General features: G+C 37.3%; 1 protein-coding gene and 1 pseudogene across 1 annotated transcript; both read left to right on the top strand.

Annotated features, from left to right (window-relative positions):
* Positions 1–1,285: 1,285 nt before the first annotated feature.
* On the top strand, positions 1,286–1,986 carry LOC141828892 (uncharacterized). Its single transcript, XM_074716281.1, has one exon. It carries the CDS (start codon positions 1,286–1,288, stop codon positions 1,847–1,849), a length of 564 nt encoding a protein of 187 aa, XP_074572382.1. The 3' UTR covers positions 1,850–1,986.
* An 8,451-nt stretch (positions 1,987–10,437) lies between these two features.
* On the top strand, positions 10,438–14,149 carry LOC141829128 (uncharacterized; annotated as a pseudogene).
* The last annotated feature ends 2,904 nt before the right edge of the window (positions 14,150–17,053 follow it).

Genomic DNA, 17,053 nt, shown 5'->3' with positions numbered 1-17,053 from the left:
ATATGTTATCGCAAAATCCAGTATAGTTTTACCTTCCTCATTTCTTGTTCCAAACCCATAATCCCCATGCACCCTCTCATATTCCTCATTTTTCACTCCAACATGTCATTTAGATCACCTCCTATTAAAATCATTTCATTTGATGGAATATTTTGTAATACTTCATCTAGGTCATCCCAAAACCTTGATTTGGTATTTTCATCTAATCCTGCTTGAGGTGCATATACACTAATTACATTTATAGTGTCTTTCTCCACTACTATTTTGAGAGCTATAATTCTATCTCCCTTTCTATTTACTCCTACAACTTCATCCTTTAACGAACTATCTACAATAACACCGACTCCATTTCTTGTTTTACTCTTCCCTGTGTACCATAACTTATAACCCGAGTTCTCTATCAACTTTGCCTTTTCGCCTACCCATTTTGTCTCTTGTACACACAAAATACTAATTCTTCTCCTAATCATCGTATCTACTACCTCCATTGTTTTACCAGTAAGGGTTCCTATATTCCATGTTCCAAATCTTAGACTATTAATTTTTCTATAATTTTTATTCTTACCCAACTTATGGTGTGAGAACTTTTGCTCATTTAACACTATACCCAAGTTCTCATGGAGATGTAGCGGTCCTTACCGAGACGTTACAGTCGGACCCTGCAACGCGTTCCTTCCGGGGAACATCCTAGCATTAACACAATAGTTTAATGGATTCATTCATGAGTGTTTGCCTTAGTTTAACGTTGGCTGGCAACCTAACGCAACCCTCCTCCTTTATCCGGGCTTGGGACCGGCAATGATAAGGTAAACTTATCATTAAATTTGAGCTCCAAAAATATATGTGATATTCGAATTCGATTCGAAATTCAAAAATATAAATAATTTAGACTTCAGCTCGATTTAAAATAAAATTTGAACTAATTCAGTTTAAATGGTTCAAATTTTGATTTGAACATAATCAAACTATATAATTCAGTGGGAATTAATTAATTTTAATTTAAATATATTTAAATTAAAATTTTATAAAAATAATCATTTAAATTTGGCTCAGGAGTAGTCTATAAATAATTAAATAAAATATTATAAATTAGAATTCAGATAAAAAAAATTATCGAGCATCGAATTTGATATTTTAAATATGAATCAAATATTTTTTATTTTTTAAGCTGCTCGCCAGTTGGCTCGATTCTTTTGCTCCCTTGTGCACCATCTCGTAGACTTACCATATTTTCTATGCGTGATTCTAATCGGTCAGAGAGAATTCAAACCCTCGTCCTCGCCGAATGAATATTTCGCTTACCCATCCGCCGGTCATCACCTCGATCCAGCCGAGCAGTCGCCTCCGCTATGCGGTCACGGACCTCGGCGGACCCAGGAACCGGAGGCGAAAGCGCGGCAGACGGCGAAGGATCCCCATTGGACCGTGCGCTCGTGCTGTGGTTCTCGGCCGCGCCGCCCTCTCCCTCGCCGGGAAATTCTTCTGGCCTCTGGGGGCGGATCCGCGGGATCTTCTGCTCCTCCTCGAGGGGGGTGGAGGGGGAGCGAGCGGAGGGCGAAAATGGTTCTGGGAAGACAGCGGGTGGTTCGGAGGGTGGGGGAGGCGGCGGCGGCGGAGTGGAAATGGGGTGATGGAGCTGATCCTGTTCGTGACGTTAGCAGCAATGATAGGGAGGGTTCCGGAGAAGAAATTGACAGCAAGAATGTTGCTTCTGGGGTTCAACAAAAAGGGGGTTTTGAATAGAGAGGCCGGGCTTGTAACACTGGCATTTGCGGTTTGTTTCTTGGCCTGGAATCGTCTTCGCCGGAGAAGAGACGGCAGACTGAAGTGGTTCCGAGGCTCATGGTGATCCATTCCTTCTCTCTTACCTCTAGTAGAGCTGAAATTCCTGCATATTAATTGTTCTTTTTTGATTGTTCGAGTAGAACTGAAATTTGCATTCTATATCCTTTATTTGAACTGAAAATTCTGAAACAAAGTGTTCATTTTGCCCAAAATCTCTTTGTTCGGCAATTTCTTGCTTTTTTCACTCACCCTATTTTTTTTTCTTTTCTTTTCTTTTTTGGAGCTGATTCAAGCAAGACAAAAGAGGAGTTTGGTTAGCTCATGGTGATCCATTCCTTCTCTCTCACCTCTAGTAGAGCTGAAATTCCTGCATATTAATTGTTCTTTGCTTGTTCGAGTAGAACTGAAATTCGCATTCTATATCCTTTATTTGAACTGAAAATTCTGAACAAAATGTTCAATTTGCCCAAAATCATTGTTTGACAATTTCTTGCTTTTTTCACTCATGTCCAAACACCATTTTTTTTTCTTTTATTTTTTGGAGCTGATTCAAGCAAGACAAAAGAGGAGTTTAGTTAGCTCCCCGCTGAATGCCTCTGGTTTATGAGTCCTTTTCCACTTCATACAGCTATCGTGTTTAATCCCATGAGTGGAGTTCTTCCTTCCAATAGTCCTTTTTCCCTTCACCTCAAAACTCTTCTTATTTCTTTCTTTTCCAGTGGTATTTTGTTTTTCATGTGGGTAGATATGCTAGATTGACTGATTGAAACTTGACTCTAAGTTCACATAAATAAGAAAAATATTAACTTAATATAATAATTATTCCTTTAGACAAGTTAAGAAAGAATGCAATGAATGTGCATTAACAATAGCGACTTCAACATGGACCTTATTTTTCACTTTTTTCTTTAGATGATATAGAAATCTGATTGTAATAAAATAAAGTGTATTAGACATTAATATATATGAAACAACAAAGTATATAAGTAATATTATTTTACCTTTCAAATAGATACATCCATCGAAAATGGATAGGACCTCCAACTTTGGTTTTATAAGGCAAGTGAACCAAAAGATGTTCCATCGAATAAAAAAATAAAAGTGAAAAGATCCTTTCTAAATTACATAAAATTATTAAAATTTCTCACTCTAACGGCTCCAAGTGTGAGTATTTCAAAACTGTTGAGCAAATATCATGAAGAAAAATGCTTAACTCTGTAATGACACCTCATATAAAATTTGGTAATAGCTCCTTAAAAGCGATAGAAATGAGTCTTTCTATGAATATATGACAATCATGACTTTTTAAATCAATTAATTTACATTCCTTCAAATCGACACATCTTCCAAGATTAGAAACATAACAATCTGAAAATTTTAAAGATTTCATCCATTCACAAACAACACATCTCTGATCTCTATTCAATATATAAACTACCTTTGGCTTTAGTCCCCTACTACTTTCATCAACATCAAGAGTAGGTCTTTTACAAATGAGTCACATATCTTTTCTTGTATTCAAATTATCTTTTATTTTTTATGGATATCCATGACTGTATTAATCAGATTATCAAAAATATTCTTCTCAATATGCATTACATCAAGATTATGATGAATCAAATAACTGTACCAATATGATAAATCCCAAAATATACTCCGTTTAATCCATTTATGTGTACTTCCATATTCATAAGGCGTACCATGTGGATCTTCAATAGATGGAAAATTATGCACTCTATACCTGATCTGTTGACCTGTTAATCTTAGTGGTGGGGATGTTCTTTCAATTCTATTCTTTATGAATTTTTCTTATTATAATGTATATAAACTGTCTCTATATAGGATAATTTTTTATAATCTATTATTGAATTAGGATCCATTAACATAAAACAGTACCCATATTAATTTTCTTCACCTGCTTACAACTTCATGTTTCCAGTTTTTTTACTGTCCACCCATGCATACCCACCACCCCCTCCTATTCCATGTGTTTGATTAACCATGTACCCAGGTGTGAGCACAGTCTTTTTTATATAAAGCTTTACAACCATACTAATGTCTAAGGGATATCTAAATGTTTTATTGTCGTTGATAACATTTTTTTTGCTTAGCCTCATCATCATAACTTGATTCAAAGCATAAAATTCAATACCTTTGCACTCCCATCACCCCAACAACATGCCACCTCATAGGAGGAAACATACCAACCAAAATGTCTTTCCATTTGATATAGTATATGCTAACTTTTAGTTTTTTTTTTTTTTATATCAATATAATCATTGCTATTATGCTATTCATTAGATGTGATTTTTCATAAAACTAATAAACAAATAATGTGTGTCCATCAACACGCTTTACACAACATCATCGTCGTTTCATAACACAACGGTTGCGCACCAACACAGACTCAGTGCATTTGTTATATATATGCCCACCACCAATCCATTTGTCAACTAATTAATTTTATATATCTATTTAGATAAAATTCTTCACCAACTCCTCACTTGAACCTGCAAAACCTCACCAAGGTCATACCTAGGTATATCCGTTTACTATCCCTAGGAAAATAACTTGTATATCACTCAGAAGTTCGGTTAAGATGTTAATCTTTACATAGCACACCCGGCGCATAGACCGAACCATCTCGGCTAGCATACAAGCACAAAACCATCTCATGTTGTATGCATAGCACTGCGTGGAATATTTCATATCTCACATCCATCAACACATAGACCATCAAGCAAGCATTTATCCAATATGGTGGTGCAAAAGCCACATGTCAAGTTCATATCACCATATCAAGATGTTCACTTTAGCACATCCTAGAGTTGGAACCAGTCAAAACACCTTGAATGAAAGTTGTATATATGAAGTTAGCTTCAATTTTGATAGGTGGCCCGACCCATGGTTCATTCTGATCTAAAAGTTATGTCTATTTTACTTTTAGTCTACAGAGCAATCCGGATGAGGCACGGTCGTGTTTGGGCCCTGTAAAGTGGGGCACGGCCTTGGAAACATGAGGCACGGCCGTGTCTCATGAGGCACTGCCTGGAGAGGTCCCTTTTCTGTAGAATAAGCATGGTCGTGCCTATTAGGCACGGCCTAGAGGGGGTGCCCTTCTGTGGGATAGACATGGCCCAGAGTTGGAAGAATTCTGTGGGAGAAGCCTTCCCATGCCTTTTATCACGGCTTAGAGGAAGAATCCTTAGGAATGGCCTGAAGCAAAGTTGTAGATCTTGAGGTCCTCTTCAATTTGATATATGGTATGCCCTGTGGTTCCATCGAAGCTAAGAGTTATGGCCGTTTTTACTTTTAGTCTGCAGAGCATTCCAACTGAAACATGGCCGTGCCTGGAATGATGAGGCACGGCCGTGGCAAGTTGAGGCACAGCCTGGGGAAGTCAAACACGGCCCCGGAAGCCTCTAAAACACTTCAAATGACTTCCAAACTCATCAAAATGTGCTTCAATCTCCATTCCTTGCTCCACTATCAATAATGCATCGTTTTGGCTCTAAATCACATCCTATCAATCAAAATATACAAAGAGAAGATCTCCGAGCAAAATAGTAGAAACAATTAATAATTAATGAATAAGGTGAAATAAAGTAGATCATATGCAATGAATTACAAATAGATGAACGTTAAACAATGCTAAAAAACTATATATAACCTACGCTCATCAGTTCAGCAAAGAAATTCTAACCCACTCCATCAGTTACCATCCTCTGATATGGATTAAATTGATCATAATAATTCTGATCCCCTATGGCTAAGTATTATATGTTTTGTCCATAATCCTCATCAGATATGAACGGTTCACCATGAGAAGTCCAATTATAGTAATTAGGAGTGAAATCAAATCTACAAAGATGTTCTGGTACTTTATCACATTGTAAAAATTTGCCATTATGACACTTTCTGCACGGAAATTTTATCTTATCTCTATCCATAAAATCAACATTACTTGAAGCAAACTCCAAAAAATATTCTAATCCCACAATAAATTCATCGGTCAAACCTCTACGTTCAAGTAAATTCTTGTTATACATCCAACTTCGTGCTTTCTGTATTTTTCCTGAACCCACAAATTTTAACATATTAAAATATAAATAATCATTACTTAATTGTAATAATTTTTATCTACTATAAATAAAAATTATTTCATATCTTTTCAATTAATTCCAACTATAATTATAACTACAAAAATTCCAACTATTATTTCATATCTCTTCAATTAATTCCAACTATAAAATTTTTTATCTACTATAAATAACTATACTTAATTCCGACTAAATTAGAATAATTACATTAACATTCAAATAAATACAATTATATCTAAATACTATTCAAATTTCTAAAATAACTATAATTATAAAAATACCTCAAGCCGATGAACAAATACAAGTATCTCTCCAATTAATTCACGTCCTCGCAAATTATAAACCTGCACAAACAATATTAAAAAATTAATCAATTAATCAACACTTAAATTTAATAAGCTTAAAAAAATAGAAAAGTTAAATTAGTTCTGCTGCCACTAGTGACCACCGATCATGGCCAACGCAGCAACCATCGATCGCAGATCAATGACAGGCGGCCAACTACTAGCGGCCGCTAGGCAGTTGGCGCGGCCAGCGGCCAATGCCCGCGGAACGCGCCAGCAGGCCGCTGACCGACGGGTTGCGGTCGTTGACCCGACCCCACGGCCGTCGGCTGCTAGGTCACAGCCCCTGGGCCCACAACCGTCGGCCGCGACCACTGGCCCATTGCCGCGAGTCCAGCGGTGGCGTGGCCAGTGACCAACGAGTCGCGGCTCGACATCAAAAAAATTAAGCTGAGAGCGAGGAAGGAGAAAGGGCTTCGCATACCTAACTCTAGACCCAATGGAAGCTTCGTTCTTTGGAGAGATCCGGCAAAAACGAGGCACGACGATGATTGGCGACAGTGGAGGCGCGCTGCGAGAGAAGATCGGAAACCCCTAAAACGTGTGGGAAGAGAGAAAAGTCGGCAGATCTAGGGTTTATTGGGCAATTTTGGCAACGAAAAGATTTCATCACCAAATTGGAGACGAATTTTAAATTTCGTCACTAATTTGGCAATGAAACCAACATTCGTCGCCAAATTTGGTGATGAATCCGTGTTTTGTCGCCAAATTGGTGACGAACCCCAGATTTGTGACCAAATTTTGGCGACAAAAACATTATTTGTCGCAAAATTACGATGAAATAATTATTCATCACCAATTTACGGTGAAATATTTTTTTCCACCAATTTGCGATAAATTTTGTGATAAAATATTTTTTTTCAACAAAATTTGCGAGGAATTATATATGTTGCAAAATTAGCAACAAATAATATTTCATCGCAAAAGTCGTCGCTAAATGACGACGAAAATTCTTTTCGTCGCAAAATTTATTGTAAATTTGTGACAAAAAATTTTTGTTGCTAAATTTCGTCTCTACAAAATTATTTTTTGTAGTGATATTAAACACAATCTTGACTGTGCTCTACAATGCTCCTACTTGGTCTCTCTGTTAGGTAGCTCGACCTTCCTTGCTTGACCTCCCTACTAGGTAACTCTTCTACTTCTTTGCATATCAACAACTCCGACTCTCTGTTTGGTAGTTCTACTTTCTTGCTTGGCAACTCTGCCTCCCAACTTGATAATTTGACATCTCTTTTTCCTTGCTCGATAGATTGACAGCTCTATCTCCCTGCTCAACAGCTCTACCTCTTAGCTTTGTAGTTTGGTAGCTTCATTTCCTAGCTCAATAGTTCGACAACTCTATCTCCCTACTCGACAACTTTGTCACCCAACTCGACAGTTCAGTAGCTCCACCTCCTTGCATGACAACTTGATCGTCCAACTCAGCAACTCTGCCTTTTTAGCTCAGCAACTCTACACTACAAAAAAATATATTTTTAGGGATGAATTTTTGGGACGAATTGTTTTCGTCGCAAATTTGCAACAGATTTTGCGACAAATTTATTTTTCATCGCTGATTGGCAATGAAATTTGCGATGATAAAGATTTGTTGCTAATTTAGCAACAAATTAATTTTGTCACAAATTTCATTGCAAAAATAAAAGTCGTTGCAAAATTCGTCGTCAATTTACGACAAAAATTATATTCGTCACAATTTCGCGATGAAAATTTTATTCGTCACCAAATAGTCACCAAGTCGCGATATGGACTTTAAATTTGGTGACAAACGAGGTGTTCGTCGCTGAATTTGTGATGAACGTGGTGTTCATCGCCGAATTGGCGACAAACTTTCTGTTCGTCGCCAAATTCGGCGACGAACAGCGTGTTCGTCGCCGATTTGGCGATGAAAAGCACGTTCATTGCCAATTCGGCGACGAATTTGGCGATGAAAAATTTTTGTCGCCAAATCTTTAATAAACCCTAGATCTGAATCGTGGCCTTTGCTCTTAACGCGACTTGCTGCCTCCGCCACTTTCTCCTTACACGAACAGCCGCCTCTTCCTCGCCGTTTTCTTGCTTTTGCTGACCGAATCTTGCTGGATCTTGGTGTGGTAAGCTTCCTCCTTCCTCCTTCCTCATTTCTCCTTCGTCGTGGGAGTGTTTTCACTGCCGGACCACTATAGGGGCCCGTCGCCCTCCGTTGGTCGTCCGCTAGCTGGCACTGGCTGGCGCTGGCCTCTCCTGCGCGCCTGCGCGCTTATAGCCGTCAAGTTGGGTTAGGCCCGTCGGGTTGGCCCGCCCCGCCAAGTAATTTAGGCGGGTTGGGTTGAAATTTTATCAACCCATTTTAAGATGGATTCAGATGGGTTAGCCCGCCTAGGCCCACGACCCGCGTGGGTTGGCGGCCCACGGGTTGAGAAAATCTATTTATTTATTTTAAAATTTAAAATTAAAGTAGAAAACTCAATGAATTAGTGGGTTTGATCCATTTAAATTATAATTCAAATTTAAAAATTATAATTCAAACTTAAAAATTTTAACTTAATTAATTTAAATTATAATTTAAACTTAAAATTTTTAATATTTTAATATTTTTTATTTTTTAACAAACCCGCGGGTTGGCCCGCCTAACCCGCGACCCGCCTTGAGTTGGGTTGGATTGGAGATTTCTCAATCTGTCAAGTTGGTGGGTCGGCCCGTCCCGCCCCGCCATATGATGGGCCCGCCATGGATTGGCCTGCCCCGCCATGGGTTGGCCGTTTGACAACTCTATGCGTGCTGGCTGGCGGCCGCTGGCCACGCGCCTGCTGCTGGCCTGCGTTGGCCACCGCTAGCCGGCGTTGGCCGCCACTGGCCGGCATTGGTGGGGACTGGCCGGCTGGTCGTGCGCTGCTGTCGGCTATTGGCCGTTGGTGGCGCCGGCTGGCCGCTGACTAGTTGTGCAATTACTCACCTCTGGTTTAATTGTGATAGGATTAATGTGGTATTGGTGAAATGCTTAAGTTGTGTTGTATAGATATTGCATAAGTTGTATAATACATGATGTTAATTTAATGTTGATTATTTTTTTAATGTTGTTTTTGCAGGTTGACAAATTTGTGTGGACGAAAGTAATTAGAGAGATATTTTACCGACTTGAGGTATATTTATAAGTATAGTTATTTTAGAAAATTGAATAGTTTTAAGTTATAATTGCATTTAGTTTAATGTTAATATATATTTTTAAATTTTAGTTTGAATTAATTAGACCAAACGATAAACTCTAAAATCCTAAAATCATAACCCGTAAATCTTAAAACCGTAAACCCTAAATCGTTAAACCCTTAAACCGCTTTAACCTTAAACCTAAATCCTAAAACCCTTTAACCCTACACCCTTAAACCCTAAAAACCTAAACCGTAAACCCTTAAACCGTAAACCATAAACTTCTAAAAAACTAAACCATAAACTCATAAACCCTAAATCCAAAACCGTAAACCCTATACCACTAAACCCAAATCTAAATCCTAAACCCTGAACCCCTAAAAACCTAAACCTAAACCCTAAACCCTTAAACCCTTAAACCGTAAACCATAAACTCTTAAAAAATCCCTAAACCCCTAAAAACCTAAACCTAAACTCCTAAACCCTTAAACCGTAAACCATAAACTCTTAAAAAACTCTAAACTCTAAACCCTAAACCCTAAACCCTAAAACCCTAAACCACTAAACCCTAAACCCCATAAACACTAAACCCTAAACCCCCTAAACCCTAAACCCTAAACCCCCCTAAACCCCCTAAACCCTAAACCCTAAACCCCCTAAACTCTAAATCCTAAACCCTAAACTCCTAAACCCTAAACCCTAAACCCTAAACCCTAAATCCCTAAACCCTAAACCCTAAACCCTAAATCCTAAACCTTAAACCCTAAACCCTAAACCCTAAACCCTAAACCCTAAACCCTAAAACCATAAAACCTAAACCCTAAACCCTAAATCCCTAAACCCCTAAAAACCTAAACCCTAAACCTTAAACCCTAAAACCCTAAACCCTTAAAAACCCTAAACCCTAAACCCTAAATCCTAAAACCCTAAACCCCCTAAACCCTAAACCCTAAAACCTAAATCCTAAACCCTAAACCAAGTAAAAATTATAATTTATGGGATTAGAACAAGTGTTGATGAATTAAGAAAGAATTATTAATGAATTATATTTTAATATGTTGAAATTTGTGGGTTCAGGAAAAATGCAGAAAACACGAAGTTGGATGTATAACAAGAATTTACCTGAACGTAGAGGTTTGACCGATGAATTTATTGCCGGATTAGAACAATTTATGGAGTTTGCTTCAAATAAGGTTGATTTTATGGATGGAGATAAGATAAGATGTCCATGCAGAAAGTGTCACAATGGTAAATTTTTACAATGTAATAAAGTACGAGAACATCTTTGTAGATTTGGTTTCACTCCCAATTACTATAATTGGACTTCTCATGGTGAACCGTTCATATCTGATGAAGATTATGGACAAAACATACAATACTCAAGCATGGGGGATCAGAGTTATTATGATCAATTTAATCCATATCAGAGGATGGTAACTGATGCTGCGGGTCAGAATTTCTTTGCTGAACCGAGTGGTCCAAGTTCTAGTTTTCCTCCAATGGTTGAACAAATGTTTACTCCTTATGCTTATGCATCACCGTTGGAGGAGACACAAGTACCAGGAGTTGGTGAAAATTTGAATAATGAATCATATCTCAAATGGCAAGAATTATTGAGTGCTGCAGATGAACCATTGTGGGCTGGTTGTGACAATCACAGTAAACTATCTGTTACAGCAAGATTGTTGAATGTCAAAGCAGAACATAATGTGTCTGAAGATTATTTTAATGATTTTGTTCAAGTTATGGGGGAGGCATTGCCACGTGATCACATAATGCCCAATGATTATTATAATATGAAAAAACTCGTCAAAGACTTAGGTCTTCCAGTGGAAAGAATTGATGTTTGCAGAGATGGTTGTATGTTATATTGGGGTGATGATGAAAATGCAGAAGTTTGTAAATTCTGTAATCAAGCCAGATACAAGCCTACCAGAAGGAGTCAACAACGACGTAAAGCATACACTCAGTTGTTTTATTTGCCTTTGACTCCTAGGCTACAAAGACTTTATGCATCAAAAGTCACTGCTGAACACATGACTTGGCATGCAACTCATCAAACAGAAGAGGGATTAATGTGTCATCCATCAGATGGACTGCAGTGGAAAAATTTTGATAGAACACATCCTGATTTTGCGAAGGAAACTCGAAACATTCGGTTAGGTCTTTGTGCTGATGGATTTGCTCCATTTGGTAAATCAGGAAGAAATTATTCTTGTTGGCCAATTATTGTAACTCCGTATAATCTTCCACCTGGAATGTGCATGAAAACACCGCATATGTTTTTAACATTGGTTGTGCCTGGTCCACAAAATCCAAAGAAGTTAATAGATGTTTATATGCAACCATTGATTGCAGAGCTGAAACAACTATGGGATGAAGGTTTTCCTACCTATGATGTGCATACTGATCAGATGTTTATAATGAAGGCTGCACTTCTTTGGACCATAAATGACTTTCCTGCTTATGGTATGTTATCAGGATGGAGTACCGTTGGGATTTTAGGATGTCCAATATGTATGGAGAGATCAAAATCAATCAGATTGAAACATGGGAAGAAGCCGAGTTATTTTGATTGTCATAGATAATTTTTACCATAAAATCATAATTTCAGAAGAAATAAAGATGAATTCACAAAGAATAGAATTGAAAGAACACCCCCGCCATTGAGATTAACAGGTGAACAGATTTGGTGGAGAGTGCATAATTTTTCATCTGTTATTGAAGATCCACATGGTACCCCTTATGAATATGGAAGTACACATAAATGGACTAAACGGAGTATATTTTGGGATTTACCATATTGGTACAGTCATTTGATTCATCATAACCTTGATGTAATGCATATTGAGAAGAATGTTTTTGATAATCTGATTAATACAGTCATGGATATCCCTGGGAAAATAAAAGATAATTTGAATGCAAGAAAAGATATGCGACTCATTTGTAAAAGACCTACTCTTGATGTTGATGAAAGTAGTAGGGGACCAAAGCCAAAGGCAGTTTATACATTGAATAGAGATCAGAGACGTGTTCTTTGTGAATGGGTGAAAGCTTTGAAATTTTTAGATGGTTATGTCTCTAATCTTGGAAGATGTGTCGATTTGAAGGAATGCAAATTAATTGGTTTGAAAAGTCATGATTGTCATATATTTATGGAAAGACTCATTCCTATCGCTTTTAAGGAGCTCTTACCAAATTTTGTATGGGGTGTCATTACGGAGTTAAGTATTTTTCTTCATGATATTTGCTCAACAGTTTTGAAATACTCACACATGGAGACGTTAGAGCGAGAAATTCCAATAATTTTGTGTAATTTAGAAAGGATCTTTCCACCTTCATTTTTTGATTCGATGGAACATCTTTTGGTTCACTTGCCTTATGAAACCAAAGTTGGAGGTCCTGTCCATTTTCGATGGATGTATCCATTTGAAAGGTAAAATAATATTACTTATATACTTTGTTGTTTCATATATATTAATGTCTAATATACTTTATTTTATTACAATCAGATTTCTATATCATCTGAAGAAAAAAGTGAAAAATAAGGCTCATGTTGAAGCCTCTATTGTTAATGCATACATTGTGGAGGAAGTAACAACTTTTGCATCATATTATTTTGAGCCTCACGTCCGAAGCAAAAGACAAAGAGCGGGAAGAAATGATGAAGGACCCATTGATCCCAATTTGACATATTTTTAATTTTTAATTACCTTGGCCGACCAAGTGGACCATGTAAAGAGAGATACTTAACTGGTCAAGAATGGCGCGCAGCCCACACATATATTTTACTGAATTATCCAGAAGTAAACGCATATTTTGAGTGAGTATATATTTTATATTATTTTCATTCGATTGTAAATGATTTATGTTATAATTATTATTTTTATAGGATTTTTCAGAATTTAAACTCTGAAATGATAACACAAGAGTTTAATACCTTCTGTGATGAAGAATTTGCACCATGGTTCAAAACATATGTGAGTATAAAAATTTAAATTTGCTCAACATATATTTTGACTTATAATTAATTTTGAAATTTGATTTTAGATTCAGGGTAATCAAGCTCACGTTGACTCGAGAATTATTATTTCATCTTTCATGGGGTCCAAAAGCAATGGTACAGACTTGGCCAGTATATTTCATAAACAGATATAATTTTCATACTCAGGAATATGGAATGGGGAAGGCTACAATGAATAGCGGTGTTTGTGTTCAATCATCCTCAGATGGAGCTGCAAATAATGATTTTTATGGGTTATTGGATGAAATTATAGAGGTGGAATACCCAGGTCCAGAAATTCGAGTTGTTTTATTTTGTGTCGTTGGTTTGACCCTGTCAGAGGGATGAAGGTGCATCCACAGTATAATTTGGTTGAAATTAATCATAAGAGATTATATAAGAGATATGAACCATTTGTGTTGGCACAACAAGCAATTCAAGTATTTTATGCTTCATATCCAAGTTTGAAACGAGACAAAATTGATTGGTGGGTTGTTTGTAAAACAAAAGCAAGGTCAAAAATTGAAGAACGTTGGCAAGAGAATGCATATCAACAAGACGAAGTTGTAAACACATTTCAGACCCACGAATATCATATACCTACATTACGAGATCCCAGCGGAGTAGTGATACCCATAGATACAAGTGAAATTCATCAAAATGATGATGACGACGAAGATGACGATGACGACGATGACGATGACGATGACGATGACGATGACGATGAAGACAACGATCATGACCATGCCCACGACGACGATGACGATGATAATTTTGATTTTTCATGCTGAGTAAGTTAGGTTAAATTATAAAAACATTAAAAATTTATTTTAATATATAGATAATGGAGTGTAGGTGTATATATATTTCATTTTAATCTGCAAATTTATTTTTATTCTTCATAATATGCAAATTTTGATTTACTAGATAGATTTATAATATTTTAACTGTACATTTTTTCCTTATAGATCATTTCTCCTGACTTGGTGGTGTATTTTGATTGGACACATCATTTATAGATTTGGCATCATGGTAAGTTTTTAAGCATTTTCATTATACAAATAATTTTATATTTCCTAATATGTTTCTTAATATGTTTTTTTACAGTGGCGATGCGGTCGACGCAGCAGCAGTAGTCATGGTGATGCAGCCCCCACTCCTTCAGGTGCAACCCTCTCTCCTTCAGGTGCAGTCCCCTCTCCTTCAGGTGCAGCCCCCTCTCCTTCAGGTGCAACCCCCTCACCTTCAGGTGCAGCCCCCTCTCCTTCAGGTGCAGCTCCCTCTCCAGGACCTTCCCCAGAGCCATGGAAGGTCCTTCGACCCGACAGTCCGCTTCAGAGACACGAGTGTTGATAGTCCCTCTCGGCGATTCGTAAGTATTTTAAATTAATTATATTGTCAATTATATCTTTATAATTATTTAACATTATTTATTTGATATTGTATTATAGTTTTACTGATTCTGTATGGGTTATTCATGATATTAATCGAATCGTGAATAACCTTTGGCGAGGGGATTCCATGAGTTATATAAGCACTCCTGATTCCACCAAGGAGTTGTGGTGGAGTGAATTTAAGATAAACTATTTATTTAATTATATAACAGATATGACATAAGGCCTACACAGTCACACAATAACTATCACATGCTCAAACAACTAAATATGCAACAAAAGAAACTCATACGAAGCGGAAGCACAACTAAACAAGACATACATCCACCGAAATAAACCCGGAATCTACAAATACCAACCATGTCCACGAATAAAATCCATAAATGTGTACAACCATATCGAATGCAACTAAACTGCGAATAAACCAACCATACTAATATTTTCTGATGTGAGATGGATGCAATCAGCCAGGCAGATCTCCAAGCTCCTAGTAAATCCTATCTGCTACCTGGGGAGGAAATAAGACAAACCCCAGGGTCTGGGTAGTGAGTATCAAATACCCAGTGGGTACAGGAAAGAAGTGCATGTAAAATTAAGTATCAGCAGAAGTAATAACAATAGAAATATAGAAGATATACAGTCTCAACCGTAGATAAATAAGGAAAGGTAAATACTAATTAATAGGTAATAGGAATCATGGTAAAAGAACATGATATATCAACTGAGATAACAACGGAAGATCAATACTGTGTGACAGGCATAGGAATCATGTAAAATCATGCTATGCATGTCATGGCATACAATGCAACAGTCATGTATCATACAAGTGCAACAGTCATATAACATACAAATGCAACAATCATATAACATACAAATGCAACAGTCACATACAACAATGCTGTAAACAACAATGCAGTATAATACAACAGCAAAAGCATGCTAGCACCCACACAGGCAGTGTTAAGATGATCGCACCCACACAGACAGTGATCGCACCCACATAGGCAATGCGTATACCCACACAGGCAGTGCTATAATGATATAATGATCGCACCTACACAGGCAGTGTGTAACACCCACATAGGTAATGCTATAATGCTCTCACCCACACAGGCAGTGAGAGGTATAACAACAACAGCAAGCAACAACACCTACTTCTAGCATGTAGATGTTATGATAATCATCTCATCATGTAATGGTCACAACTAATCAATAAAATCAACATGAATCAAGAGGGGTCGTCATAGATCAACGATATCAACTGAAGGCTGAACTATCAATAGATAGGTTAATCAAGGTCAACAAGCATGTATCAATTAACGAGTATCAAAAGGTATCAATTAGATAACACACCTAAGTATCAAGAGATTCAACAGGATAGTATCAAACCATATCAAAGATCGACTAGAAGGTATCCAACAACGAATATCATAGGGTATCAACTAGATAAATGGTACAAGTAGTAGGAGTATCAACAGGATAGTATCAACCATTTCAAGGGTCAACTAGAAAGTATTCAACAACGAATATCATATAGTATCAATCAAATAAATAGTACAAGTAGCAGGAGTATCAACAAGATAGACAATTAAATTATGTGCTACAAAAGAGGACCTGTGTTGACCAAGCACAGGAGTAGCCACCTGAATCCAACGATCGTAGGCAACAGAACCCTAGAAAGTAAATTCCGAGAATAATAGGACCAATCAAGTTAAGGTCCTGCAATAATGACAATACAACACTAAATACATCATCGTATTAAATTTATCATACATAAATCCTAACCCAATCTTAAAATTCTAACTAATTCAACAACAATCCAGTTACACATACCAACTGCACCCTCCTTGGTTTACAACCGAGTTCAACATATAAAACCCAACAAATCAATTAACACAACCCAATAGTGGTTAATCCTCAACTCACAACCCCAATCAAACCCTAAATTCAACAGAACAATTCATTCACACCATTTCATCCTAACCGAGACTAATTCTCAAGTTAAGGTTAATTAGGATCAAGCACACAATACCCAAACTTCATAGCTAATCAAAGACGTACAGATCGGAACAAAAAGACTTACCTCTAGATCGAGCCGTTCCAAATCAAGCCCTAGCTCCGGTTGCTTCCAATCACCTTCTTCCTTTCTACCGTAATCAACAAAGATCCTTCCTCTTCCCTCAAACTGATCGGATCTAAGGTGATCCAAGGAACCCCTTAACATAACTGAGATTATCCACAACCCAACTTCCAATCCAACCATACAAAGCAAGAATAAACTTCAAAACAATACTCACCTCT

This window comes from Curcuma longa, chromosome 5, assembly GCF_044706935.1.
Source record: "Curcuma longa cultivar G26 ecotype Majalengka, Jawa Barat chromosome 5, ITB_CL_G26_1.1, whole genome shotgun sequence".
In the NCBI taxonomy this organism is placed as follows: domain Eukaryota; kingdom Viridiplantae; phylum Streptophyta; class Magnoliopsida; order Zingiberales; family Zingiberaceae; genus Curcuma; species Curcuma longa.
The sequence above is the reverse complement of the archived record's forward strand: the minus strand, read 5'-3'. Positions and strand labels throughout refer to the sequence as shown.